This window comes from Lagenorhynchus albirostris, chromosome 6 (assembly GCF_949774975.1).
Source record: "Lagenorhynchus albirostris chromosome 6, mLagAlb1.1, whole genome shotgun sequence".
NCBI lineage: Eukaryota > Metazoa > Chordata > Mammalia > Artiodactyla > Delphinidae > Lagenorhynchus > Lagenorhynchus albirostris.
The window spans coordinates 71,974,523-72,002,049 of record NC_083100.1 but is presented as its reverse complement, the minus strand read 5'-3'; the positions used below and the strand labels follow the sequence as shown (position 1 = coordinate 72,002,049).

Here is a 27,527-nt window from a genome sequence, read left to right as displayed (position 1 = left end):
CTGAATTCTATCTCCCACACCTGGCATCACAAACAGGATTATACAGAACTGCTTCTCTCTGCTTGCTTCTGCTGTGACCTCCTCCATTTACTGGCGCTCATTCTCAAAAGGGAACTTAGGGTTTCCCTGGTGGCGCAGTGGTTGGGAGTCTGCCTGCCAATGCAGGGGATACGGGTTCGTGCCCCAGTCCGGGAAGATCCCACATGCCGCGGAGCGGCTAGGCCCGTGAGCCATGGCTGCTGAGCCTGCGCGTCTGGAGCCTGTGCTCTGCAACGGGAGAGGCCACAGCGGTGAGAGGCCCACATAACAAAAAAAAAAAGAAAGAAAAAAGGGAGCTTAGATTTTGCAGATCTTTTGGTACTTCTGTGTTAATGTGTAAGCCTGTTTATTTTGAGGTTTAGGTTCATCCTCTATCCAGGAACTGGAGAATTATGGAAGTTAAAAATGTTCATTGCAGCTCTATTTACAATAGCCAGGACATGGAAGCAACCTAAGTGTCCATCAACAGATGAATGGATAAAGAAAATGTGGCACATATATACAATGGAATATTACTCAGCCATAAAAAAAACGAAATTGAGTTATTTGTGGTGAGGTGGATGGACCTAGAGTCTGTCATACAGAGTGAAGTAAGTCAGAAAGAGAAAAACAAATACCATATGCTAACACATATATATGGAATCTAAGAAAAAATAAAAGGTCATGAAGAACCTAGGGGTAAGACAGGAATAAAGACACAGACCTACTAGAGCATGGACTTGAGGATATGGGGAGGGGGAAGGGTAAGCTGTGACAAAGTGAGAGAGTGGCATGGACATATATACACTACCAAACGTAAAATAGATAGCTAGTGGGAAGAAGCCGCATAGCACAGGGAGATCAGCTAGGTGGTTTGTGACCACCTAGAGGGGTGGGATAGGGAGGGAGGGAGACGCAAGAGTGAAGAGATATGGGAACATATGTATATGTATAACTGATTCACTTTGTTATAAAGCAGAAACTAACACACCATTGTAAAGCAATTATACTCCAATAAAGATGTTAAAAAAAAAAGCAAAAGCAAAAAAACCAGTTCATATATAGACAGAAGTTTTTGCTATTTGGATCATATAAGAACCAATAATTTTGGGCTTCCCTGGTGGCGCAGTGGTTGAGAGTCTGCCTGCCGACACGGCAGGGAACACGGGTTTGTGCCCCGGTCCGGGAAGATCCCACATGCCGTGGAGCGGCTAGGCCCGTGAGCCATGGCCACTGAGCCTGCGCGTCCGGAGCCTGTGCTCCGCAACGGGAGAGGCCACAACAGTGAGAGGCCCGCGTACCGAAAAAAAAAAAAAAAGAACCAATAGTTTTAATGTTTTCGGAATTTAGGCAGGTCCCTTTCGAAATTAAAAAATAATAAAATGGGACAGACATAATTCTTTAAAAGATTGACAGTTCAGCCTCCAGAGAAATAAACTAGTCATTTGGTCAGTCTCGTAAATCATCTGATACACGTAAGACAGACACTGATCTTTATGAGTTAAGTTCTACTCAACTCTTCTAAACTGAGTTTAAATTACAGATTACAGTGATTTTCACCAAAAGAATATCTAGAAAGAACATAATAATAATAACAATAATAATGCAATTAAATATATGTTATAGTTTTTTTAAATGTAAAGTTCCTTCTTTCTCCTTATTTATGACTTTGCTTGAAGTGATGCGCATGGGCTACACTAAGGTAAACTGGTATGCAGGAATAAAGGGTGCAGGGAGAATGGAGAAGGGAGATGCACAGCTCCTGGCCATTAACACATGGAATGCTTTTGTGTGGGCTTGTTTTGTAAGAGAACAGCCTTATTCTTGTGGCTCCAAAATGTTTAGAACCAGTGTCCAATGTCCAGAACCAACTAAATGCCAACATCTAACAGCTGCTACCCTCTGGCAAGAAGTCTGAGGCAATCTAACAAAGATCATTAACTGTGGCCAGAAGTCATTTTGCTCTTTGGATAGGATCACAAAGAGAATATAGTAGAGAGGAGCAAATAATAATTTTCTTCCACATTTAATAAACACATTTTTAGTATTCTCCAACAACTCACAATAAAGCTTTTTTTTTTTTTTTTTTGCGGTACGTGGGCCTCTCACTGTTGTGGCCTCTCCCGTTGCGGAGCACAGGCTCCGGACGCACAGGTTCAGCGGCCATGGCTCACGGTCCCAGCCGCTCCGCGGCATGTGGGATCTTCCCAGACCGGGGCACGAACCCGTGTCCCCTGCATCGGCAAGCGGACTCTCAACCACTGCGCCACCAGGGAAGCCCCACAATAAAGCTTTTAATAGTTAAAATTTCCAGTGATCTTCTATCTCTACATTGTAATAATCTGAAAATATTACAGAGTCAATTTTTATTAAATCCACATGAGACAGTGTCAATATTCCACTGATGTACAATACAAGCTCTAGCTTACATGTAATTTACTTTGGGAGGCTTTCTTGATACTCTTCCTTACCTTCCAGGCTGAGTTTGGTGCCCTTCCAATGTCAAAATGCTTTATCACACTGCTTTTTAATTATTTACATAATTTTAATTGATTTGTCTTACATACTATACTACCCTGACCAAAAGCGAGTGACACACACACACATCCCTCTCCAAAGGCAGAGCCTATGTCTTTGTTGTTAATGTATTTTTAGCTCACTCGAAAAGTACCCAGCATGTACCAAGCATTCAATAAATATCGAACTGAAATGATTTACTTACTGTCCACTACTTAATTTCTCTCTAATTGTGGAAAAATCCATAGGCTTCTTAATAACTTTCTTATAACCAGGAACAAGTTTCAAGTTTACAGGAAGTAGAAAAGGCCATGCATCCTCATGAGTTTCCATTTCAGTAAGGATCATACTAAAGAAAACAATGTCTGAAATCAGTATCTATGCTTTAGAAATATCTATTTTTTTTAAAAATTTACCTTTCATAATCTTTCAAGTAAAAAATGCAAATTAATTTATTTAAAAAGATAAAAGAATATATTTACTTATACTATAGACTTTCATTTACTACTTACACAAATTGTCAAAAAGTTGCCTTTAGTATGGCAGAAGATTTCTAAGCAAATAAAATAGGAAGTTGTAAATATACAATACATGAAAACTGAAATAATACCTGCAAAGAGCTAGGTCCTTGGAGTCATCTCTTTTAGGTTTCTTAACAGAAGTAAAACTTTCTTGTTTTGACAAACTAATAGAAGTATTTTCCTCCATTTTTCTTTTTTTCAGGTCTTTGATTCCTCTTTTTAATGAACTACTTGTAGATGCAGAGTCTTCATCCTCAGTATCCCCTGTTAAAGTTACTTTCTTGACTTTTTTTGACTCAGTCTTTTTTCCTTTGACATGAAGTTTTTTGATTTTTAGAGTTTGACCACTTGCCTTTAATTTAAAAAAAAAAGGAAATGAGGTATAAGAAAAATAACTGTCTACAGGCCTTTTATTATTTTAAGTTAGGAAAGCCTGACAGGGCCAACAAAAAGAATATTATCTCTGATCTCGAAGGTTGATCATTTTATTATTTTCAAGAGAGATCTATGAATTTGTTCTCCCATAATATGAGGCAAAAATCTAATAAAGCGTGAAAAATTTATTTTGGGAATTCTTAAAATCTGAAGATGTTGATCTCGTGGTAATCCATCTTCGGAACTATAGAACTTATCAGCAGTATTTCTTTAATCTAGGTCAGCGGACCCCAACCTTTTTGGCACCAGGGACCGGTTTCACGTAAGAAAATTTTTCCATGGACGGGGGATGGTTCAGGTGGTAACGCGAGCAATGGGGAGGATTGGGGAGCAGCAGATGAAGCTTCACTCGCTCCCTGCCACTCACCTCCTGCAGTGCGGCCTGGTTCCTAACAGGCCACCGAGGTAACAGTCTGAGGCCTGGGGGTTGGGGACCCCTGGTCTAGGTCACTAACTGAATGAGTTTAAAGATACAAAAGTGCTATCTTTTGGAGCACAGTATAATTAAGAACAAAGGTTGAATATAAACAAAAATATAGATCTTATTAATAAGAAAGTTGAGATAATTAAGAAGCTAGGCCAAAACAAGGAAAATAGCTCATGAAGTGTCCAATAGAGAAAAAGTCCTTTGTAAATGATCAGATCTACTGGAAATTGATATTTCTTTCTAGATAAAGAAAAAAAGCATTTTCTATAAGAATAGAGTTCCACAAACTTGTGGTTACCAGATGTGAACAAAGCAGAGGTGAAGGAAGAGGGGAAAAAATGTCTGTTTTTGAGGAAAACAATAAAGAAATAGTATAAAACAGATTATATTTGGAATCAAAGAATATGATTTCCAGCTATGGCTCTGTCAGTAACTAGCTATGGAACTTTGTACAAAAATATCTGTGAGTCCCTGTTTTCTAACCTGTAAAATAAGAAAGATAAGCCACACAATTCGTACGGTCATTCTAGCTCTAAAATTACACGAAAAAAAAAAACCAAAAAAAAAACAAAAAAAAACTCAACATGGCCTTACGCAATCTAACTACAATGTACAGGCAGCACACTGATGTAACAGTAGCTGCCCACCACATCCCCCAACCTAGAAATAGCAAAATAAATCTGTATTTTCAGATTTTACAATACTACAATAAACATATCAGATCATAGAAGAATATCAGTGCAAAGACCCTGTAATGTATGGTTTTTGTTTTAATTTTCTGCAACAGTGTTTATCCTCTTTTAGCAAATTATTTCCTCTCTTACCCAGACTATTAAGAAATCTTAGACTTAAGACTTAGGGTCAGATATCAATCAGCTGTAATTTAAAGTTGGATGTATCCTTGAAATGAATTTGGCTGAAAAACGTTTCTCTGGAATATTTCATACCAATTTCTTTGAGGATTTCAGGACCTCTTCTAGCATTATTTTTAAAAATTGCTTTTAATCAAGCAATTAAAATTATTTGTTTCTCTATTGGTAGGTTAAAAGTATAGTTAAAGAGATATTTTAATTGACTAAAATAATAAAACAAACCATAAATCTAACATCTTCCCCATACCATATGAAAGAATCACTACCCCTTGAAACTAACTGGAATAACTAAAATGTTTTACTAAGTCTCTTCTCCATTTAGTTTATTAATTTTTATTCACTAAAATCTGATTATTTTGAGTTTTTATATTACACTGAGATTTTAGCACTCTGAAATCATAAAAAAAGAGAAAGAGAATGCTTAGTTCATGAGGAAAAGGTCTATTTAATGAAGATTAAATTAAGTTAGATTGAATAATTGTGTTACTTAAAAAGAACAAAATTTCATGAATAATGGGTCAAAATTTCTAGTTCCTATTTGAACGAAAATACTATTGGGTTGGCCAAAAAGTTCATTCGGGTTTTTCCATAAGATGTTACGGATCCCAATACTTGGGATCATATTCTAACAAATTAATACTCATAGTAAGAAAACATGAAATTTAAATCCACAGAAATAAAAACTTTGGCGATGTTTTAAAAAGACAATGGAGCCTCTCTCTTTCTTTTATAAATGATGTTTATCAGCTTACCTCATTAGATCATGCACATACACTTTTAAAAGCAAGCTTTTACACAGTTGCTCTGTTACTGATGACTTTGTTCTTGGACAGAGAAGTCCCCGTTCCCCACCCTTTCTATCTTATTAGAGCCCAAATCCAAAGAGGAACTTCAGGATATCTTAAGCCGAACCTATCAGATTACACATACAAGGGCTCATTTCTGTTATGCTTGTATATCTATATATCAGAAGTTGTGAACTGGTGGCTCAGAGGCTGTAAACAGCCCACAGAATGTGTTGTTGTTTGGCTCATAATGCTTGTAAAAATCCTGAATTTGTTGCCAACATTTAACATTTGGGAGGGCATGCATAAAAATCCATAATGAAATATTGGTAGATCCTGGAACACTGGGCCCACATGTCTACATGACGGCTGGAGTTGAGCAATGTCTGTCACATATAAATGGGGCCATGGCTTGACTTTCCTGTTTGCTACAGTCCCAACTCTTTTGTGTTATTTGGCTTTTGTAGGCACTGGAATTTAAAATTTCTTTGTGTGTGTGTGTGTGTATGAGTGTGTATAAATATGTATATATACACACATGCAAGTTTTTTTGATTCTGTGATCCTGAGAGAAAGTATATATATCTATCTTTAATATATATACATAGTGTATGTATATATATTGGCATGAAAACACACATATACACAGAATAAAAACAGTCACAATGACGTATGCAGAAATAGCTATTTGAGAGCAAGATGTATAATATAGATATTTGTAAATAACTGAATTACTGGAAAGATATTTTTAAAATCTTAACTTTAAAAATCTTTACCAAAATCCAATGTTTATAACATTTTTTATTGCTGTAAGAAACATAACACCTAATCCACCACATTTAAAAAACAAGAAAGCAGAGGCTTAGAAAGCTGCATTTACATAGAAGGGTTTAGATGAGATCATACACCTCACATCTTCTAGTCCATGCCTGGAATGACAGATAGCCAGAATTCTAATTTAAGCAAATTTACAGAAAACAAAACCTCCTATAGCCTACCAGATGATACCCCCAAGAATTAAAACACTGATTTGTTAGTAATTCATAAAGTATTAGAGACACTTTTCTATAACTTGACATTTATGAAGTTAAAAGTTAAGTTATGTACCACCAGGGAAGATTATTATTAAACTACATGTAACTATATATAACAAAAATGATCAAGTAATGAGAAATAAAAAAGCAATTATTAGTGAATATGGTGCCATGTGAGACCTCTGCTATTTTGTAAAGTATAGCCTAAAATATAATAAGGTATTAATATAAATATATCCCCCCCAAAATAGATCACAGAATTTTAAAGTCATAAAAACCTTCAAACACACAATATTTGATCCTTACAAATTCCCGCAAAGCAGATACGATTCCATTTTACAGATATATCTTTGAAGCTAAGAAAGCACTCCATATTTATAGATCTGGGAGGTGAGAAAAACCAGCAAAGGAGACTGAAAAGGAGCAAAAGCAAGACGAAAATCAGGTGAGTATGGTATCCTAGAAGACAAGTGAAAACAGAATTTCAAGGAGGAGGGGAAGTTCCATTCTATCAAATGTAAGTGATGGGCTAGATGAGATCTAAGCACTGATCACTGGACCGAGCAATGTGGAAGTCATTTGTGGGCACAGTAAGAGAAATTTTGGAGAAGCTGTGGAGATGAAAATATGACTGGAGTGAGTTTAAGAGTGAATCAGAAAGAACCAGACAGAAAACTTTCCAGTAAAGGGAAGGGGAGAAATGGGGGAAGTGGATCAAGGAAGAAGTGAGGCCAAAAGAGGGTTTTTGTTTAGTTTTTGTAAGATGGGAGAAAGAGTACCATGTTAGTAGGCTGATGAGAAAGAACCCAGTGTTGAAGGGAAAACTGTTGATGCAGGAGAAGACAGAACTGCTGGAGCCATTCTCCTAAGGAGGTGAGAGGGGATGGGATCTGAAGCACAAGTGGGGTTATTGGCTTAGTTAGGGGCACACAAGCAGTTCATGGCAACAGGAGGGAGGGTAGAGTATGAGAGCCCAGATATAGGAAGGATGGTAAGTGTGGTGGTGGATGCTTGTGATATTTTCTTCTGATGGCTTCCATTATCATAGTGAAATGGGAGTAAGGTCATCAGCTGAGAATGAGGATGGAGGAGACAGTAAATTATCAGGTACCACTAAAGGCCCTCTTAGTCTTAAATTTAAAAGGGTGGGTGTTTTCTCCAGCCACATTCAAGATACCTTTGTATCTGTATATATAGGTGCCGGAGAAGTCATAGAGTTGGATTAACCAGAATGATGGTTTTACCAAGTGAGAGAGAGGCACAGGAGCTAAGGGTGGATGCAGTGATTATAGGAGGAAAGAGAGGACATGAATGGGGAGAGGGACAGTGAAAAGGTCTTAAGATAAATGAATTGAAGGTCCTGATGAGATCAAAGAATTATTGGAATTGGAGCACTAGAGGGAGTGAACAGGAAAGAAAGGAGGCAGTGGAGAGATGGATGCTTGAAACTGAGTTTATGAAGTGGTGGTAGTTACTGGTAGTAACTACGTCAAGAGATTAAACATGGAAGAGAGTGTCTGAGATAGGCAAAACCTAATGAAGAGTCTGGCCCTCAATACATTCTAACCCTTTCACACTTCTTACTCCTTACTTTATAACTCTAAAACCCATTTCTTTCTACTTTATCATAGTGCTACTCTTTAGTCAATTAGTATTAGAATTCACAGGTTTCCAATTTATATGTGACTGGAAAGTGACTTAAAATACATATGCTTATTACCATATGACCTAGCAATTCTACTCTTAGGTATATAACAGAAAAATTGAAAACATATATTCATACAAAAACTTGGGTATGACTGTTCATAGCAGCATTATTCATAAAAGCCAAAATGTAGAAACAACCCAAATGTCCATCAGCTGAACAGATAAACAAAATGTATTCTGTCCATATAATGAAATATCATTTGACTTTAAAGATGAAGGGCTAGAACACAGATGAACCTTGAAAATATTGTGCTAAGTGAAAGAAAAAGGCCACATATTGTATGATTTGATGTATATGTAATGACAATAGGCAAACCCACAGAGATAGAAAATAGATTAATGGTTGCCAAAGGCTGAGAAGAGAAGGGGAATGGGGAGTGAATGATAATGTGTACAAGCATACTTTTTGGGGATCATGAAGATGTTCTGGAATTTGATAGTGGTGATGGTTGTACAACTTTGTGAATATATTAAAAACCACTGAATTGCACACTTTAAAATGAATTTTACAGTATACAAATTATATCTCAAAAAAAATCCCCATAAAACTCTTCATTTTGATCTGGCAATTAAAAAGTTTTAAGTAATAATACTACTTAAAAAATACTAAAATTTATATGGAGCCATAAAAGACCCAGAATTGCCAAAGTAATCCTTAGGAAAAAGAACAAAGCTGGAGGCATAACCCTTCCAGACTTCAGACACTACTACAAAGCTACAGTAATCAAAACAGTGTGGTATTGGGGCAGAAACAGACATATAGATCAATGAACCAGAATAGAGAACCCAGAAATAAACCCGCACACCTACAGTAAATTAATCTACAACAAAAGCGGTAAGAATATACAATGGAGAAAAAACAGTCTCTTCAGCAAGTGGTGTTGGAAAAGCTGGACTGCTAAATCAATGAAATTAGAACACTCCCTCACACCCTCACACCACATATAAAAATAAACTCAAAATAGTTTAAAGACCTAAACATAAGACATAAAAGTCCTAGAAGAGAACACAGGCAAAACATTCTTGGACATAAATCATAGCAATATTTTCTTAGATCACTCTTCCAAGGCAAAAGAAATGAAAGTAAAAATAAATGGGACCTAATCAAACTTAAAAGCTTTTCCACAGCAAAGGAAACCAACAAAACAAAAAGACAACCTACCAGACTGGGAGAAAATATTTGCAAATGATGCAACTGACAAGGGGTTAATAACCAAAATACACAAACAGCTCATACAACTCAATATCAAAAACACAAACAACCCAATCGAAAAATGGGTGGAAGACCTAAATAGATATTTCTCTAAATAAGACATACAGCTGGCCAATAGGCATGTGAAAAGATGCTCAGCGTTAAGCGTTACTAAGTATTAGAGAAATGTACATCAAAACCACAACGAGGTATCATCTCACACCAGTCAGAATGGCTATCATCAAAAAGTCTACAAATAATAAGTGCTGGAGAGGGTGTGGAGAAAAGGGAACCCTAGTACACTGTTGGTGGGAATGTAAATTGGTGCAGCCAGTATGGAAACAAGTATGAAGGTTCTTTAAAAAATTAAAAATAGAGCTACCATATGATCCAGGAATCCCACTCCTGGGCATATACCTAGAAAAGAAGAAAACTCTTAATTTGAAAAGATACATGCACCCTAATGTTCATAACAGCCCTATTTACAATAGCCAAGACATGGAACCAACCCAAGTACCCATCAACAGACAACTGGTTTAAGAAGATGTGGTACACATATACAATGGACTATTACTCAGCCATAAAAAAGAATGAAATATTGTCATTTGCAACAAATGGATGGACCTAGAGATTATCATACTAAGCGAAGTAAGTTAGACAGAGAAAGACAAATATCATATCACTTATACGTGCAATCTAAAAAATAATACAAATGAATCTATATACAAAACAGAATCTACATACAAAACAGATTTCTAGAAAACAACCTTATGGTTACCAAAGGGGAAAGGTGCTGGGGGTGGTGGTGGGGAGGATAAATTAGGAGTATGGGATTCACAGATACAAACTACTACACATAAAATAGATAAGCAACAAGGATTTACTGTAGAGCACAGGGAACTCTATTCAAAATCTTGTAATAACCTATAATGGAAAAGAATTTGAAAAAAAATATATAACTGAATCACTCTGCTGTATACCCGAAACTAACACAATATTGTAAATCAACTATACTTCAATAAAAAAAATTTAGTTTTAGATCAGTCTTACCTTAGCAATGCAAGCTGGACAAAACCAGTCCCCATCTGGTATAGTTGTAATCTTGGGTCTATGACAGTATGTATGACAGCCTTTGTCACAGCCATCGCAAAGGAGGAGCAGTTCTTCATTATCTCCCTTTCGACAGATCTGGCAGTACTATAATACATGGAAAATCATTTAAAATTAACACTCTGCTACAAATAATAGTTTTGGGGATATTAAACACACCATTAATTCCTAATTTATATTAGTAATGAACATTCCGCTTGCTAACAAATATACAGTAGCCATACACATCTATGTATCTCTCGTTACACAGATATGGACCACATGATGGGGTGAGCAGTTCAGTTGGGGTAAATGCACATTTCAGGTACACTGCAAAAAACAAAGCTAGAGGTTGAATGCCTGCACACACTTCAGAAGCATGTACACATTAACATACGAAATAATTAACATGACATTAGAGCACATAAAGCAATGAATAGCTTTAATACATGGTGTTTTAATTTTTTAATATATTTCATCGTTTGCTTATCTTAGCATCCTCATGATATCCTGAGAAAGAAATAAGTAAGAGTTAGAGTAATTTTTAAGATCAAAATTAGGAACATGTATTAGTAACAGAATTATAAATAATAATAATAAGATGTCACTGTATTTTGACTATGTCCAAATCAGGAAACTTTGGAAATCAACCCAAATCAAACATGTGTCACAAATGTAGAAAATGGATCCTACAAAATGATTTCTAAGGGAAAAAGAAATTGATACAATAAATTAAATAAAAGAATTTAGAAGTCATAATTTATTTTCTAGGACTAAAAATAAAATTGTTCCTTCTCTGTTGAAAAACTTCTAATACCATTAAGAACTTTAAAATCTATAAAGAGATTTTTTTTCCCCCATGCACACATATTCTGTATAACAAGTTTCACAAAGGGAAAGAAGGAAGATTAGACAGGTAAAAACTTTAAAGATGGCTTTAAAAAATGGTTAAGTACTAACATTATATTTTGACATTTAGTTTTTATTTCAGTCACAGTAGACAATGTCCTGTAATCAATATTCCAAAAAATGAAAACATTACTAATATAATATTGTACAACTATATTTCAATTGAAAATAATTAAAACATTTAAATTATAAATCATTTGTACTAATTTTAAGTTATGCATTTATATACTGTTAAAAACAAAATAGCTTAATTGTTCAAACTTAAATTAATTTCAATAAAACATTAAATCTTAATCTGGGAATGTCTAAAATAGTCTTTCATAACTCAATACGTACACCAATGATAGCTTAAGAATCTTATCAAAACAGCAGATACATGCTATTCACCTTAACAAATATCTACCAAATATATGTAATATACATGCAATACTGAAACTGGCATATGTACTAAGAGCAAAAGCAGTAGAGTTTAATATCCCAACAGTAAGTATTTATTTTATGACCTTTCCTGATAACCACATCACTAAATACCTTAATATGGTGTTATTTCTCCAAATTTGAGTTATTTCTTTAAAATTTCTATTATAAAAATACTCATTAAGAAATAACATTTCGAAGGTTATATTTCAATCCCTATAACAATAAATTTTAAAAATCAGGTTCATGAACATTAAGTAAATTCTCATTGTTTTCTACAATAGCTAAAAATACTATGAAGCCTGTCTTACATCTCACATTTATGATTTAAAAATAAAATTATTTTCTGATACTTATTAAGAAAGGGTGGCAGGTATCAAGTTCATAACATTTTTGAAAATCCACAGTAATAGCTCACAATATGTTAGAGCAAATATAGTAATATTTGGTTTTAACTCCTTTGCTACCACAGGAAAAAAGAACAGTGGATGTTGCCGATTGCTTAACATTAACAACAGAAAACATATTGTGGGCTGAGAAGTATCTGGAGGCAAATCATGGCAGCTCCTTTCCTAGTAAGCATGGTTTCTGGTAAAGAGGATATTTCTAGAGACATTGAGCACTTTAACATTTTTTTTTAGGACTTCTTATGAGGATTATTATAGGTTTTGTTACATTTCTAATTCAAGGTTACCAAGTGCTCATTAATCTTTGAATAAGAAACTCTGCCTTCTTTTTAAAGTAGTTTTATAGCAAATAATGTATTATTAAACATTAAAAAAAGAAATAAAAATTATGAGATGGAGTTAAATAATGATGAATGTATATTAATTTATTAATAACAATGGAAAAGAAGTTTGCAAAACCTGAAATAAAACTTTAGATTGCAGAAAGTAAGTACACTAATATAAAGGTAGATTTTGGTACAAGTTTTGGGTTTCTGTGTATAGGTTATCACAAAACTGCCTACATTGTGATGATTGTTTTGGTGTAGATGAGAAAAGTAACTGTACAAATTTCATTCTGATATAGGAATTGAATCTTTTTTTATCATTATAGCCTACATTTCACCAAATATATTTGTCTAAGGTGACTTTAAAACTAGTTTTAATAATAATTTTTAGAAGGAAAATTATTTTTACCTGGTAAAAATGCTACCAGATGACCTGAACAATGCCTTAAAACTTATAGTAAATTCTAATCTATATAAGGAAAGACCTAAATTTGAGCATATTGTGAAAAATGCAGATTCATTATTCCATGGACATTTTAGAAAGAAGTGAAAAAAACCATAGAAGAAAGCAAATTTATTTGTATAGAATGAATAAAGTATTGAGTAGTCTAAGTATAGAGGTAAAAAGGAAGGAGAGAATGCTAAATTATTTAAGAATCACTTCTTTTCTTTGGGGAAGATTATTTAAAATAGGTATTTTACCCTTAGTCATTCATGAACACAAATCTCAAATGTTTGAATTTTAAAGCTAACCTGTAATTCAAAAGCAACTGTTAAAGTAATTCATAAAAGTCTACATATAATAGATATTTCTGTATATGATACAAAAGAGGCAAAAGGGACACGTACATGATTTAAAATAAATCTCTCTCTGGAAAATATAAGAAATACAGCTTTTATTTTGAACATATAGCATTTGTTGCCTAGTACAAAGTAGAGGCCACTACACGATAACTAACTGGGCTTGAACAAAGAAGGAGAAAAAACATTTTTAACTGTTAGAGGAAAGACTAAAAGATCTACTCAATGCCAACTATATCCAAATATTGGGTTGGCCAAAAGGTTCGTTCACTTTTTTTCCGCAAGATGGCTCTAGTAACACTTAGTTGTCTATAAGTTCATTCAAAACAATTTTGTTAGATTGTATGTGACACCTATCATATCAGCGTGCATTTAAAAAAAGCCTTATCAAAATTGGTGAATTTTTGTGTAGCTATTTTAATACTGAAGATGGAAGAAAAAAGGCAACATTTTCGGCATGTTATGCTTTATTATTTCAAGAAAGGTAAAAACGCAACCGAAATGCAAAAAAAGATTTGTGCAGTGTATGGAGAAGGTGCTGTGACTGATTGAACACATCAAAAGTGGTTTGTGAAGTTTCACGCTGGAAATTTCTCACTGGATGATGCTCCACAGTTGGGTAGACCAGTTGAAGTTGACAGCGATCAAATCAAGATATTAATTGAGAACAATCAACGTTATACCATGCGGGAGATACCCAACATACTCAAAATATCCAAATCAAGTGCTGAAAATCATTTACAGCAGCTTGATTATGTGAATCGCTTTGATGTTTGAGTTCCACATAAATTAAGCAAAAAAACCCTTCTTGACCGTATTTCCTCATGCGATTCTCTGCTTAAACATAACGAAAATGTTCCATTTTTAAAACACGTTGTGATGGGTGATGAAAAGTGGATACTGTACAATAATGTGGAATGGAAGAGATAGTGGGGCAAGCGAAATGAAACACCACCAACCACACCAAAGGCCGGTATATGGTGGGATTGGAAGGGAGTCCTCTACTATGAGCTCCTTCCAGAAAACCAAACGATCAATTCCAACAAGTACTGCTCCCAATTAGACCAACTGAAAGCAGCACTCAACAAAAAGTTGTCCAGAATTAGTCAACAGAAAGTGCATAATCTTCCATCAGTATAATGCAAGACTGCATGTTTCTTTGATGACCAGGCAAAAACTGTTACAGCTTAGCTGGGAAGCTCTGATTTATCCAGCTTATTCACCAGACATTACATCTTTGGATTTCCATTTATTCAGGCTTTACAAAATTCTCTTAATGGAAAAAATTTTAATTCCCTGGAAGACTGTAAAAGGCACCTGGATCAGTTCTTTGCTCAAAAAGATAAAAAGTTTTGGGAAGATGGAATTATGAAGTTGCCTGAAAAATGGTAGAAGGTAGTGGAACAAAAGGGTGAATACGCTGTTCAATAAAGTTCTTGGTGAAAATGAAAAATGTATCTTTTATTTTTACTTAAAAACCTAAGGCAATTTTTTGGCCAACCCAAAACATGATATTGGTGCATAAAGGAAGAGCTCTCTGCTTATTCTGTATTTACTTAGCTAAGTATTTCTGGCATTAAGAAAAGAAAATTGATACAAATATAGATATTTTAGAAATGAAGTGAACGTACTTAGCAGGTAATGTTAGCAACTGGAGTGTTTACAAGATTGAAAGGGCCTTCAAAACATTCAGATTAACAACTATTATGTTGACAGAATGGAGAAGACAACTTCAGTCAGAGTTATAAACAATATTCAAAGGAGAGAAAGACAAGATTTAAAAAAACGAAAGATAACATTTGGTAGGTTCCTTCAAAAAGCTCAAAATAAGGAGGAAAGTATCAAACTATACAGTATTTAAGAATTAAGGAAATTCTCAAGTACAGCATACATTATTTTGACAATAAGTAATGCATAATTAAGAAATATCTGAAGATTGGAAAAAAACAGGACAAAGTAAATTATAGTATTTCTTAAATAAAAACACTTACAACTTTCATAATTGATTTTTCCCATGCTACTGATTTCTGTAACTGCTGAATGCACAGAGCTACCTGTGCAGCACTGCGAGCTTCTGATAATGCCCTTCTCCATACCCTGAGCCCTGGAGCAATATCCTCTTCAATTCTGCATTGAAATATAGAAAAATTAAGTAGGTCACGTCCACATTTATGGTTACTGAATGTGAAACAATCATCACACTGAAAGCCAAGCAATGACAAAAACATGTAACAGCCAATAAGTATAAGGTTTAAGCAACTAAATTTGATGTAGTGCACAGACTGTGGCTACGTGCCTCAAAGCTTAGTCACAACCAGGTAAATGTAAGATCACTTTGCAGGATTATCAACGCACATAACAACAAAAAAAAATGTTTTTACAAAGCACCATGCAAACAGCATGATCCATATGGATCACAGACATACAAGAAGATACATAGATAACAGGCAATAGAAAATAGGCTCCAATTAGCAAAGAAGCACAATAATTTTTCAAGTTAATCTCAATAACCTACCCGTCACCATCACCACTAATGGATGGTGCAGGAGCAGGGACAGTAACTGTGCCCACATTATCCAGTTTGATCTGAATGGTGGTACTTAAGGGGCTCTTCAGATACCTTCTTTCAATGTTCCGCTCCAAATCAGCCAGCCTGGTTACAGCTATATCTAGGGGGTTGTCACTCTTCCGTTCCAGTGCATGTGCACTGCTTTCTTCTTCGCCAGTAAATTCTCCATCATGCTCCTTGCACAATTTAGAAAATGACTTATGTTCAAAATATACCAAGTCCTCCCTTTCTGATGCAGGCTCTGGACACATCCAACCCTATATATCAAAAGAATAATGTTATTATGGTTTCCTCTTAAAATGCCTGCTGGGTGAATTACCTTTACTTAAAATACAGCAGCAGACACCAGCAGACCTTAAGGATCTTTTCTAAAAGTTTTTATCTTGTGTTTCTTAATGCTAGGTAGAAACAAGAATAAAAAATTAAAAGAAACAGTTGTGAGAAGTTTGAAGAAGAAAATTTAATAACTTTTGATATTATGAAAGGTATAATGAAAATCAGCAAAGTATTCTGAGAGACTTTAGACTACATGCTTATTCATTTCAACAGAAATCTCTCCGTGGTCTCTGAATTCAGCTCTTCCTTTCCATTTCCATTCCTTCTACCACTCTTCAGTACAGGGGTCTGTACAATACTTACCGTTTTTCCTCCAGTCGTAGGAGTTTGCATGAGCTGTTATATTTGTCTGTAGAGCCTTTCCCTGTTGCTCTTAACCTGGTTAAATCCACTCATCCTGCAGCTCTCATTTTAAAAGTCCTCACGGAATCCTTCCCTGACCTGCTTTAGCAGGTAAGTCTCCATATTACAAGCCCACAAAGGACCATATAGTATGCCACAGCCTTGTGGTACTCACTATTTTTTACTATTGTGATTATTTGATTCACATCTTTTTACCTCTAAATTCCATGATGGCAGGGACCACGTCTGCTTTTACTCCTTTTATCTCCAGCACAGTGAAAGCAAACAGTAGGCACTCAATACACACGTGTTGACTGAATAAGTGAATGATCTTATAACTCAGCTTGCTTTTATTGATCTTCTACCTCAAAATCCTTCAAAGTTTCCCTACTGTTTAACAAAGTCCATATTTTTATCATGACATTCAAGTACCTCAATCTGCCTCTTCCTCTCATGTTCCCGTTCACACATCCTACACTGCAAATTCCACAACTTGCAACTCCACAAACATGCCCTAAACTTCTGGATCCTGGTGCTCTGCTCAGGCTGTCCCCTCTTCCTAGTATGGCATTCCTTGTCAAAAGCTGACACACCTTCTCAAGTTCCATCTCGACTTCTACGTGAAATGTTCCCTGATCTCTCCCATGTCTCCATCAGAAGTTATGCATTCTTTTTCTAAATTCATGTATGACTCTGTACTCCTCTGGGATCAGTTAACAGATTCTGTGGAGATGTATATATGACTTATCTCCCTATTAGATGACAAGATTTCTGACAGCAGAAACCATATTTTGTCCAATTTTGTGGTGCCTACTGTCTGATGTGGAATAGGGGCTTAGTAAATGCATATTAAATGAAAAACAGAATGAACATTATCCTTTTTATTAAACCTCTTTAGAGATAATTATTTTATCTTGTATATTAGGATCAATTCCTCTTCTTTAATTCAGTAGAACATTTATATTTGTGAAGTAAGGATGGAATTATGAATAGTACATGTAAGTGCATTAGGTACAAATCATGTCAAATGAACCTCATTCCCATATTTTGAAAAGGGTACTAAATTCATAAATCAAGAAAACCCTGTAAACATAGCATATCTTGATGTCTGCAAGGCAAATGACAAGACAAAAAATGAAGACTAGATTAAAGAAATCTAGAGGGTTGAAAACTGCTTCCAAAAAATGGTGATTGACAGAACTTGTGTCACCTTAGAAAAGGTCCCCAGTGCCAGTGTCCAAAAGGCTCTGTACTTGGTTTGTCCTGTTAATACACTTATGAGTAACTTGGTTGATTGTTATTAAATCTGCAGATGATTTAAAACTAGGGAGAAAATTTAATATTCTGTATAACAGGACTAAGATAAAAATAGTTCCATATGCTGAAAAATGTACCCACATGAAATTAATAAAAATAAAACAATGATAAATGTAAATTTTAGGTTTGAAGTTTAAGCAACTAATCACAGAAATATTGAATACTATATGTGATAGAACTTGCTTAAAAGCTCTTTGAAAGAGGGCCAAAGTTTGTTTTTTCATAGCGTATCTCAGTGAAGCAAGAGTACGATGTGGATGCCAAAAAGCTAGTACAAAATTCAAACAGCATTAATGGAAGTATAGTGCTGGATTAAGGAAAGTAAAAGTCCCATGAACACATTCAGACAGTGCTATGTACAGTTATGGATACAACATTTTAAGAAGGATATTAACACTGGTGTTTATACAGAAGAGAATCGTGTACATGGAAACTATTTCACAGGACTAATGGTTGAAGGAATTAATTAGCTTGTAAAAGAGAAAACTTAGAGACACAGGAGCTATCTTTAGAGGAGCTGGAAGAGTAATTAGGTTCTTTGTATACTCGCAACAACAGAACTAGGACAAGAGACTTGCAGATTTTCCTACAAAATAATAAAGAATGTCCAAATTATCAGCAATATTAAAAATATAAATGAATGCACCTAAGTAAGTCCCACAGGCCACCTGTGCGATGTGTCTTCACGATGGCCAGTTCCCCACGTTAAACATATAACTCTATTTTCTTAAAAAAAAAAACATTAAATCTTCTATAGATGTTAAAATAATGTCTTGTGGTTATTTTCATCATTTGTGTTTTTAGACTCTTCAAGAATAATATAATTCATTTTTTCAGAATAATACAGAACAATTTAGTAATCCCTTAATAACAGAATATTAAAACATTTCACTTAAAAAACAAATTCTACTTTTCTTATATACTTAGAACACAGCCAAGATTGTCTAAGCAGCCAGTAATGTGATAAGGTTAATGCAGGAAAATATGAGTATGGCTCCAGGAAAATGTTTCAGGCCCACACCCTGACTTTATACTTAACGTAAAAAAGCTTGGGACTTCCCTGGCGGCACAGTGGATAAGAATCCACCTGCCAATGCAGGGGACACGGGTTCGAGCCCTGGTCCGGGAAGATCCCACATGCCGTGGAGCAACTAAGCCCATGTGCCACAACTACTGAGCCTGTGCACCACAACTACTGAACCCATGCACCTAGAGCCTGTGCTCTGCAACAAGAGAAGCCACCGCAATGAGAAGCCCGCGTGCAGCAACGAAGACCCAACTCAGCCAAAAATAAATGAAATTATATCTTAAAAAAAAAAATCTTGGTGATATGTTTTCCCAACCAATAGCCAATTAGAACTGGCAAATTAGGTGGAGGAAGTTGGGGGAAAATTGGGCCAGAAGAACCAACCAAATTTAAACCAGCAAGTAGTAGCAACTGACCATGAGAGAAGACAGAAACAGACTATAGAAAGCAGACACAGTCGTTTAAAAGCAAAGCACACTAGGACCATTTAATGTAGGGGCAAAACCTCTTCACATTTCCTGAGGGAATCATCATCTAATAATTGGTCTTCGCACTAATGATCCTGTGTCACCAAGATAATTTAAATCAAACTCATTATTCTCAATTTAAGAAGGCAGTGTAATGCATAACATAAGCGATTTGACAAACATGTTAAAAAATTATGGTGCTAAATGGAATAATTTTCATTTCTCTAGAAAATTAACTTGTGTGGAAGACTTCATTTGTTGAAGATGCCAAATAAATGAGGCATTTTTATACAGTATTATAGTACTAGGAGGAAGATATAGTTTGCTAGCAAAATAGAGTCAACAAATGATAAATTTTGTTTCCCAAAGTTGGTAATTATGTTTGCGGCAAGAAAGGGGTATGTTATTAGCTCTGGAAAGTGACATTTTTTGGAGAACTTCAAAAGTTTCCAAATGCCATAGGATAGTATTATGGCATAAGTTTCTCATTCTGAATAAAACATAAAATAGCAAATCAAATTACATGGATACTACATTTTCTAAACCTTTTCAGGTGTCTCATACTTATTAATCATCCATCCATTTATTCTCAGAGACATCACCTTATTATCAACTGAGAAGACTTTATATCTCTCCTACCAAAACTAAAAATTCTTGCACTAAGGTAAAGCTTTCCTTTTGTCCGTCCATTAGAAGCCAGTCTGATCATGATAATGCTTGTGACATGGTAATGCCCAGTAGATAAATAAATTTAAAATTTACATATATATGTAGGGTGTGTGGGTATGTGTATAATGATACAGTGTATATTTGGATATATCTATATTCTCCAATTTTAAATTATATAGAGCGAAATTTTGACATACAACATAGCTTGATGCAAGGAGGTTCCTCTATATGGAACAGTTCAGTAGGAATTTGATACAGCATTATATTTATCATGGGTAAAACTAGAAATGACACTTTTGAATACCATTAAGGAGGCAGCAAGATTTGGTAAAAAGAACACAGGTTCTGGAGTCAGACAGACTTGAATGAATACACACTTAGCTTACGATATGACCACTGGCAGGTTACTTACTTTGAGTCTTGTTCCTTACCTGTAAGATGGGGGAAATTAGTTCAGGATCATTTTGAGAATTAAATGAGATAAAGTGAAAACATTTAGCAGAGTAACTGGCACATATCAGGTATACAACAAATAATAGTTACCTTCCATCATCCTTAAAACAGATTTCATTCCAATCAATTTTACCTTCACTTGCAAACTTGCTGATGCAACTCTCCTTTCTAGATCTTCTACCTGTTGAAGAATACTCAAATCCATTTCCATTGCTTGTTCTTCTACTGACCAGTTCTCCACAATATCTCGAGTTACCTGGTTTTCTTCATGTTCATTTAATTCAATAATAGCAACTATATTTGAAAAGAAATTAATTTTAAAATCCACTTCATCCCTCAATGATTTCTTCTAAAAAGTGAATAAGGTTCCAGGGATAACATATACGTGTAACTTAACACACACAAATGTACTTGTGCATACACAGGCAGATTACTCTTAAAAGTAGGAATATTCTTTTTTAAGAAACAAAACAATATGTCTGCAGGTTGTGAGAAATTGTAAGAAAGTAATACCTATTTAAGAAATGTAAAGAGTTACTGTTTGTTGAACAACATAGAAAAAAAGCCTATTAGTAATAAATTAAGAATTAGGATATACTAAAATATGTTTTAAGATAAAAGAACTAATTCTCATAACTAAGCAAGAGAGCAGAAGTCTCTTTTAGGTACATACCATCCTTATTTTTGATGCAAGCTTGAGTAATATAATCCAAGTGTTTCTGAATTTGTTTTTGTAACGCCTTTTCTCTTATTCCTCTGAGATGGAGCACTTTGAGCAAAGCTTTTAGGTCCTCTGGGTCAATAATTCTCCACCAACCAAACTGCATTTCTGAGTTAAGATAAATATGTAGATCTTTTTACAAATATTTTGAATATAAATTAATGGCACAATGCAAAACAGAAGACTTATAACTATGTAGAAAACCATCAAAGATTCGGTTATAATGCAGGAATCTATAACAATAAAATAAAGTAAGTAAGTGGCTATAAACCATCTTAATGTACCTACCTTCTGGAATAGGTTTTGGATTAGGAAAATCTACTGGTTTTGCTACTTCAACAGCTACAGGCTGAGTTGAAGAGACTTTTTCATTCTGTGGTACTGGAGATTCACTTTTACTTGAAGCAACATTAGGAGTCAAGAATGAATTACTATTTCCTTCTGGTAATCCCAACCCTGATCCAAGACTAGGTAAAGGTGATGTAAATGGATTACTGGAAGTAAGCACACCGGTGGGCCACCCACAAAACTGGAGTCCCATCATAGATACTCCACTTTTCATCTGCAAAAAAACCCAAAAGATTTAAAAAGTAGAACAATCTAAGAAGTTAGGAAAAGTGTTTAGAACCAGAAATTATTTACAAAATTCGGAAAAAACATTCTTTCACTTATCACAATTAGAGGCATACGTCATTTCATTTGCTCCCCAAGTAATTTCTTTTTGGATATAATGCAACAGTAATAAGTTAAAAAGTAATTAAAGAAGGCTTTGACTTAGACATCAGTAGTTCTGATGAATCTTGGTGATAGCAAGTCTGATTCTTCAATTTTCAAATTATGGCGGAGATAATATTATAAATATTCAACTGATTTCCCTTGAGAGAAAATCTTTATGGGGTCAAAGATTAAATAAAGCAACATAAAAATGAGTTACAATTAGCAGCACTAACCTGAAGAGGTGATAAAGCAAATGGATTTAGGCCAACAGGATTCTGAGCAGAAGATGATCCAAGAAGAGGAGCTGGGGCAGGCGAAGGTGACTTAGATGGTGGCTGAGACTGAGGGGTCACTAAAGAAGCAGTTGACATACCTGCATGGGTAAGTGATGTGTCATCACAAGGTGTCCTTGGCAAAAGGCTAAACCACTGTCTATTCTTTTCAGTCAGTGTTTTTAACAACTGGTCATTGGGGAGAGGACTATAGAACTTCCCTGGACCACCTGAACTGGTATTGAACAGATTATTAGAGTCTGTCTTTTCCACGCTGCTTTGTGTTGCTGTTGACTGAATGCTGCCCAATGAATGTTTTCCACTGTTTTGATAAGACAATGTGCACCCATTTGCACTACTGTTTGGTTTGGGGGTTATTACATCTGACTCAGGAGGCATCTTAGCTACTTCTAAAAGCTTGCTTAATTTTGAAAATGAACCAGGTTTCTGAAGAAACAGATTTGTGTTATCTTTTTCTTTAGTATCTTCCTTTTGCTCACAATGATTTGGATTTGAACAATTTAAAGTGTCCTCAGAAGTCTCAAATAGTTCTTCTTTGATCTGGATACTTTCTGCCTTTTTTAGTTTTTCTCTTTCTTTTGCAATTTCTTCTAGTCCTAAAAAATTGAAAAGCATTATAAAGATCAGTTACTCCAGATCAAACCAATACTATAATTATATTCTTTTATTACTTATCAAGTTATATGCATAAATATTTTAGGAAACTTTTCTAGATTACTTAATACTCCCCATTTTCCCCTTTTTTATAGATTAGATTCTTTTGCTCATTGGAAAATTAATGTAATTTTGTGACTAATCTTTAGAAAAACTAAAATATAAAAAATTTAAAAGCCCTAATACACAGCAAAAATTATTATTAATATTTTTGTCTAAATCCTTCCAGGCATTCTATATGTACACACATACACACTTAAACCTATAAATTAAAAAAAAGGAAATCTTATTATATACATAATGCCTAACCTACATGTTTTTCTCTGTAAACATCCTGATATGTCAATAAATATATAACTACATCATAAATTTTAATGGCTATAGAATATTCAATAGAATATATCATAATTTAAATAATCAATCTTCTACTGATGGCTACTAATAGGGCCAAGTTATTCACTATTATAAAAAATGCTATAAATGATTTACTGAGTCCTAAGATATATACTATTCAGAGTTTTTGAAATACGTTGTCAAACTGAAAGTCTAGATCAATACACATTCATACCAGAAGCAAGAGCATCTGTTTGCCTACACCCTCAAGGAAACTAAATACTATCAGTATTTTTTGTTTTTGTCAATATCTGGGCAATAAAAATCTAAGCTGCATTTTTTTGTTTTCTGATCTCCAGTAAGGCTGAGTATCTTTTCATGGGCTTACTGGCATTTCTCCTTTGTGAGCTTCTGGTTCATATTGTTGAACAGTGTTTTTAAAATAATTTATAAGAACTCTTTAACAAATATAAATCCACTACTTTATTCAATTTGAAAAGTAATATATGTCCAAGGTAAAATATTCAGTAATGAGAGGTATAAAGAAAACCCTTTCTGCCCTACTCCCTTCGTCCCTATTTCTACTCTTCAGAGGTAACCATGGTTAATCTATCATGTCTATATATCCTTCTGGAAATCTTACATGCATCTATAGGAATATCATTTTGCAGTATTACATAAATGGATACTACCCTTCACTTTTCTGCAACTCAGAATAAAATCCAAACTCCTAAGCAAGGCCTACAATGCTGTATGGTCTGGTTCCTGAAAATTCCTACAACCTCTGACCACTCTTGTCCTTGCTAACCTTGCTCTTCCTTTCTTCCTTTTTTTCAGCTTCTCAAACATACCCAGTTCTCTCCTTTTCTGGGCACTTTGCACTTGCTGCTCCCTCTGCCTGGGATATTGTTTTGTTGACTGGCTCCTTATCCTTCATGTCTCAGATCAAGTCATTTCCTCACAGAGGTTTTCTCTGATCATTTTATTTGAAGTAGGTTCCCTATTCCATTCACTTGATTTATTTGTTTTCCTGACATATGGTTGACATACAATATTAGATAAGTTACAGGTACATAATGTAGTGATTTACAATTTTTAAAGGTCATACTCCATTTACAGTTATTTAAAAATATTGGCTATATTCCCTGTGTTGTACAATACAGCCTTGTGTCTTATTTTACCCATTCACTTTAGAATATCATCCTACATATTTCCGTCACAGAATTTATCATTATAAACAATAACCTAATTATCTGTTTATTTTCTACTCCACTCCCACCCACACACTAGAATTTAAATCAGCAAGCTTTTAAAAGTAGAGCAATGTTTCTTGCTTATTATTGGATCCCAAATGCCTAACATGGTGGCTGCTATAAAACAGAAGCTCCATAAATATTTCTTGAACGATGAAATAAAAGGATGGATTTGATATTTTCACTAAATACCTTAGACAGTTTTCCATGCTAAAACATAAATGTACTTCATTTTTTTCAATCAGCTGAATAATATTCTATTTTATGGATACATCATAACTTAACCAATCCTCTACTAATGTTTGAAATGGCTTTCACATGCTTCTCTTGAAATTAGATTCTACCCCAAATTAAAATCCTATACTTCAGACTTATGCTTCTGGACAATATGGAATAATAGGGACCAGATTTACACTCTTGCATGAAACAACCAAAAAAGAGGCAAAATATATGAAATAACAGTTGCAAGAAACTGGACTTCAGGCAACAAAAAAAGAAAACAAACACAGTCAGACCTATGATTGCCCCAGCTTATTGCTTTGGGTTAATTTCCAGGCTATAGCATAGGGAGGAAGAATCCAGGTGGAGCCTGGCAGACTCCCTGAGATGAGGAGATGGAACTGAGAGTCCAGGGAGATCAAAGCAGCTACAGTGCCCAGGAGAGAGTACTAGAGAGGAGAGCACTGCATGGAGAGAGAACTCCAGAGATCTGCAGTATTCAGCTGAATAATGAGCAGTGTGTACATGTGAGGAACTTATCTGAGACCAGGAAAGAACCACCTGAAAGGATTGGAGGTGACAGTGCCAGGTGCTCATACAGGCTGGGTATCTGGTACCTGTTCCTACCAACCAGATTGGGAAACCTCAAGATTCACGGCCATCAGGTGGAGTACTCAGAAGGATCTTGCTTTACTAGTTAGGGGATAAACTAGACTGAGCACTGTTTTAGTCCTGCCTAACAAATTTTTAAAGAAAGATCTGAAAGGATCAAACTCCTCCCAAGTAACTTAACTGTGTTTCAGCTAAACAAATCTCAAAAATATTTATAGAAATTCAAAAATATCCAGCACCAAACAAGGTAAAATTCACAATGTCTCGCATTCAATCAAAATTAAAAGACATACATGAATGATACATAATTAGAGAGCTCAATCAATGAAAACTAACCTCAAACTGACAAGACAGTAGCATTAGCAGACAAGGTCATTAAATTTGAAAAATAATGGCTGAAAAATTGCCAAATTTGATGAAAATTATAAACTACAGATCCAAAAAACTCAACTCCAAGCAAAAGAAACATGAAGATACATAACTACTCCAAGACATACCATGATCTAATTGCTCAAAACCAATAATAGAGAAAATCTTAAAAACAGCCAGAAAAAATTATTGTGCCTCATATGATCTTTATGCACTTCTGCACATTTGCCCTTAGAAGACCACCCTACTTCATCACCTCCAATAGGCACACATGAAAAGAGTCACAAATATTCTCTTCAAATACCCATGCTCACAAATTTCCTTAACTTTACACAAATTATTGGCTAGTAAGGAAATGTTAATATTTGTGCTTGATTTATTCTGAGAACTAGTATCTCAAAAACCACTGTCATATATCCAAAAACAAACAGACCAACCAACCAACAGACAAGTTTTTTACTGGTTTGAGACTAGTTGATGACTTCCCATTTGCACCTAGGAAAGTGAGTTGATGATACATTTCAATAGCCTATTCGTGGTTGTCTTTAACTTTTATATTCAAATTGCTTAATTATAAACAACTAAACCTCTAACAGAAGTGTAAAATTATTTTTAAAAATTTGAAAAATATACAGGATATTTAGTAAAAAGATTTTTTAAATAGTTGTCTATCTCCTATTTCACACAATCCTCTGTTCTTTCCAGTCCTTACTTCTCTGACATGTATCAATGAGTATTAAAAAAAGTCTTCAACGCAGACATAGAGAATGGACTTGAGGACATGGGGAGTGGGAAGGGTAAGCTGGGACGAAGTGAGAGAATGGCATGGAGATATATACACTACCAAATGTAGCTAGTGGGAAGCAGCCACATAGCACAGGGAGATCAGCTCAGTGCTTTGTGACCCCCTAGAGGGATGGGATAGGGAGGGTGGGAGGGAGACGCAAGAGGGAGGAGATATGGGGATATATGTATATGTATAGCTGATTCACTTTGTTATAAAGCAGAAACTAACACACCATTGTAAAGCAATTATACTCCAATAAAGATGTTAAAAAAAAAAGTCTTCAAAACAGACTAAAGAAGAGGAAAATAAGTAAGAGATGAAACAGGGAGTGCCGTTCACTTGATTGATTTCCTTGGTAGTAACTGCAAGTATATAATGACAAAGAAAATACCATTTCCCAATTAAACCAATTGAAACCAATCCTAATAAGAGCAAGTTTGCTATTGGAAAAGAGACTATGTCTTCTTGAGCTTAATCAGAATCACTTTGAAACCCTTTAGTTTACCTAATAGTTGTCACTGGACCCTAGGGGTCCACGATTCTCAGTTCGAATGAAATTTTTTCCTTTGGCTCTCCTTAGTTGGGCTGAAGCAGGCTAAAACTTTCAAATAGATTTTACTAAAATCTAAGTGAAACACAAACAAAGAACACAAGAAATGTAAAAACATTGGCATTTAGAATACAGGTCTCTGTTCAGTGGCTTCCTCCCAGGGTTCAAAGGCTCTCACCCATTCAGTATAGCCTAACCTCAGGAGTACTTTCACAGCTCCTTAAGTGACTTCATGTTGTCAGTACTACCACAACTCAGCTCCTAGGAGACATCTGCTATTACTGTGGAGAAGACTCAAGGAAGCAGGTTCTTATCGTTGTCTATCTAGGATTGTTCCTTCCCAGTCTGATCCAGGAATTTTTTTAAAAGATGCCTTTTACCAT

The 27,527-nt window shown here is 35.0% G+C and overlaps 1 protein-coding gene across 1 annotated transcript in view; it reads right to left on the bottom strand.

The window, feature by feature from the left end:
- Positions 1–27,527, bottom strand: part of BAZ2B (bromodomain adjacent to zinc finger domain 2B) — a 390,367-nt gene that overhangs the window by 6,166 nt on the left and 356,674 nt on the right. Inside the window, exons 31-39 of the mRNA XM_060152812.1 lie at positions 22,308–22,963; positions 21,646–21,919; positions 21,310–21,465; positions 20,770–20,930; positions 15,972–16,282; positions 15,448–15,583; positions 10,558–10,704; positions 3,146–3,408; positions 2,741–2,884 (exon numbers count right to left, since the gene is read on the bottom strand). Of these exons, the coding sequence (XP_060008795.1) occupies positions 2,741–2,884; positions 3,146–3,408; positions 10,558–10,704; positions 15,448–15,583; positions 15,972–16,282; positions 20,770–20,930; positions 21,310–21,465; positions 21,646–21,919; positions 22,308–22,963 (2,248 nt within the window). The remainder of the gene's footprint in view (positions 1–2,740; positions 2,885–3,145; positions 3,409–10,557; positions 10,705–15,447; positions 15,584–15,971; positions 16,283–20,769; positions 20,931–21,309; positions 21,466–21,645; positions 21,920–22,307; positions 22,964–27,527) is intronic.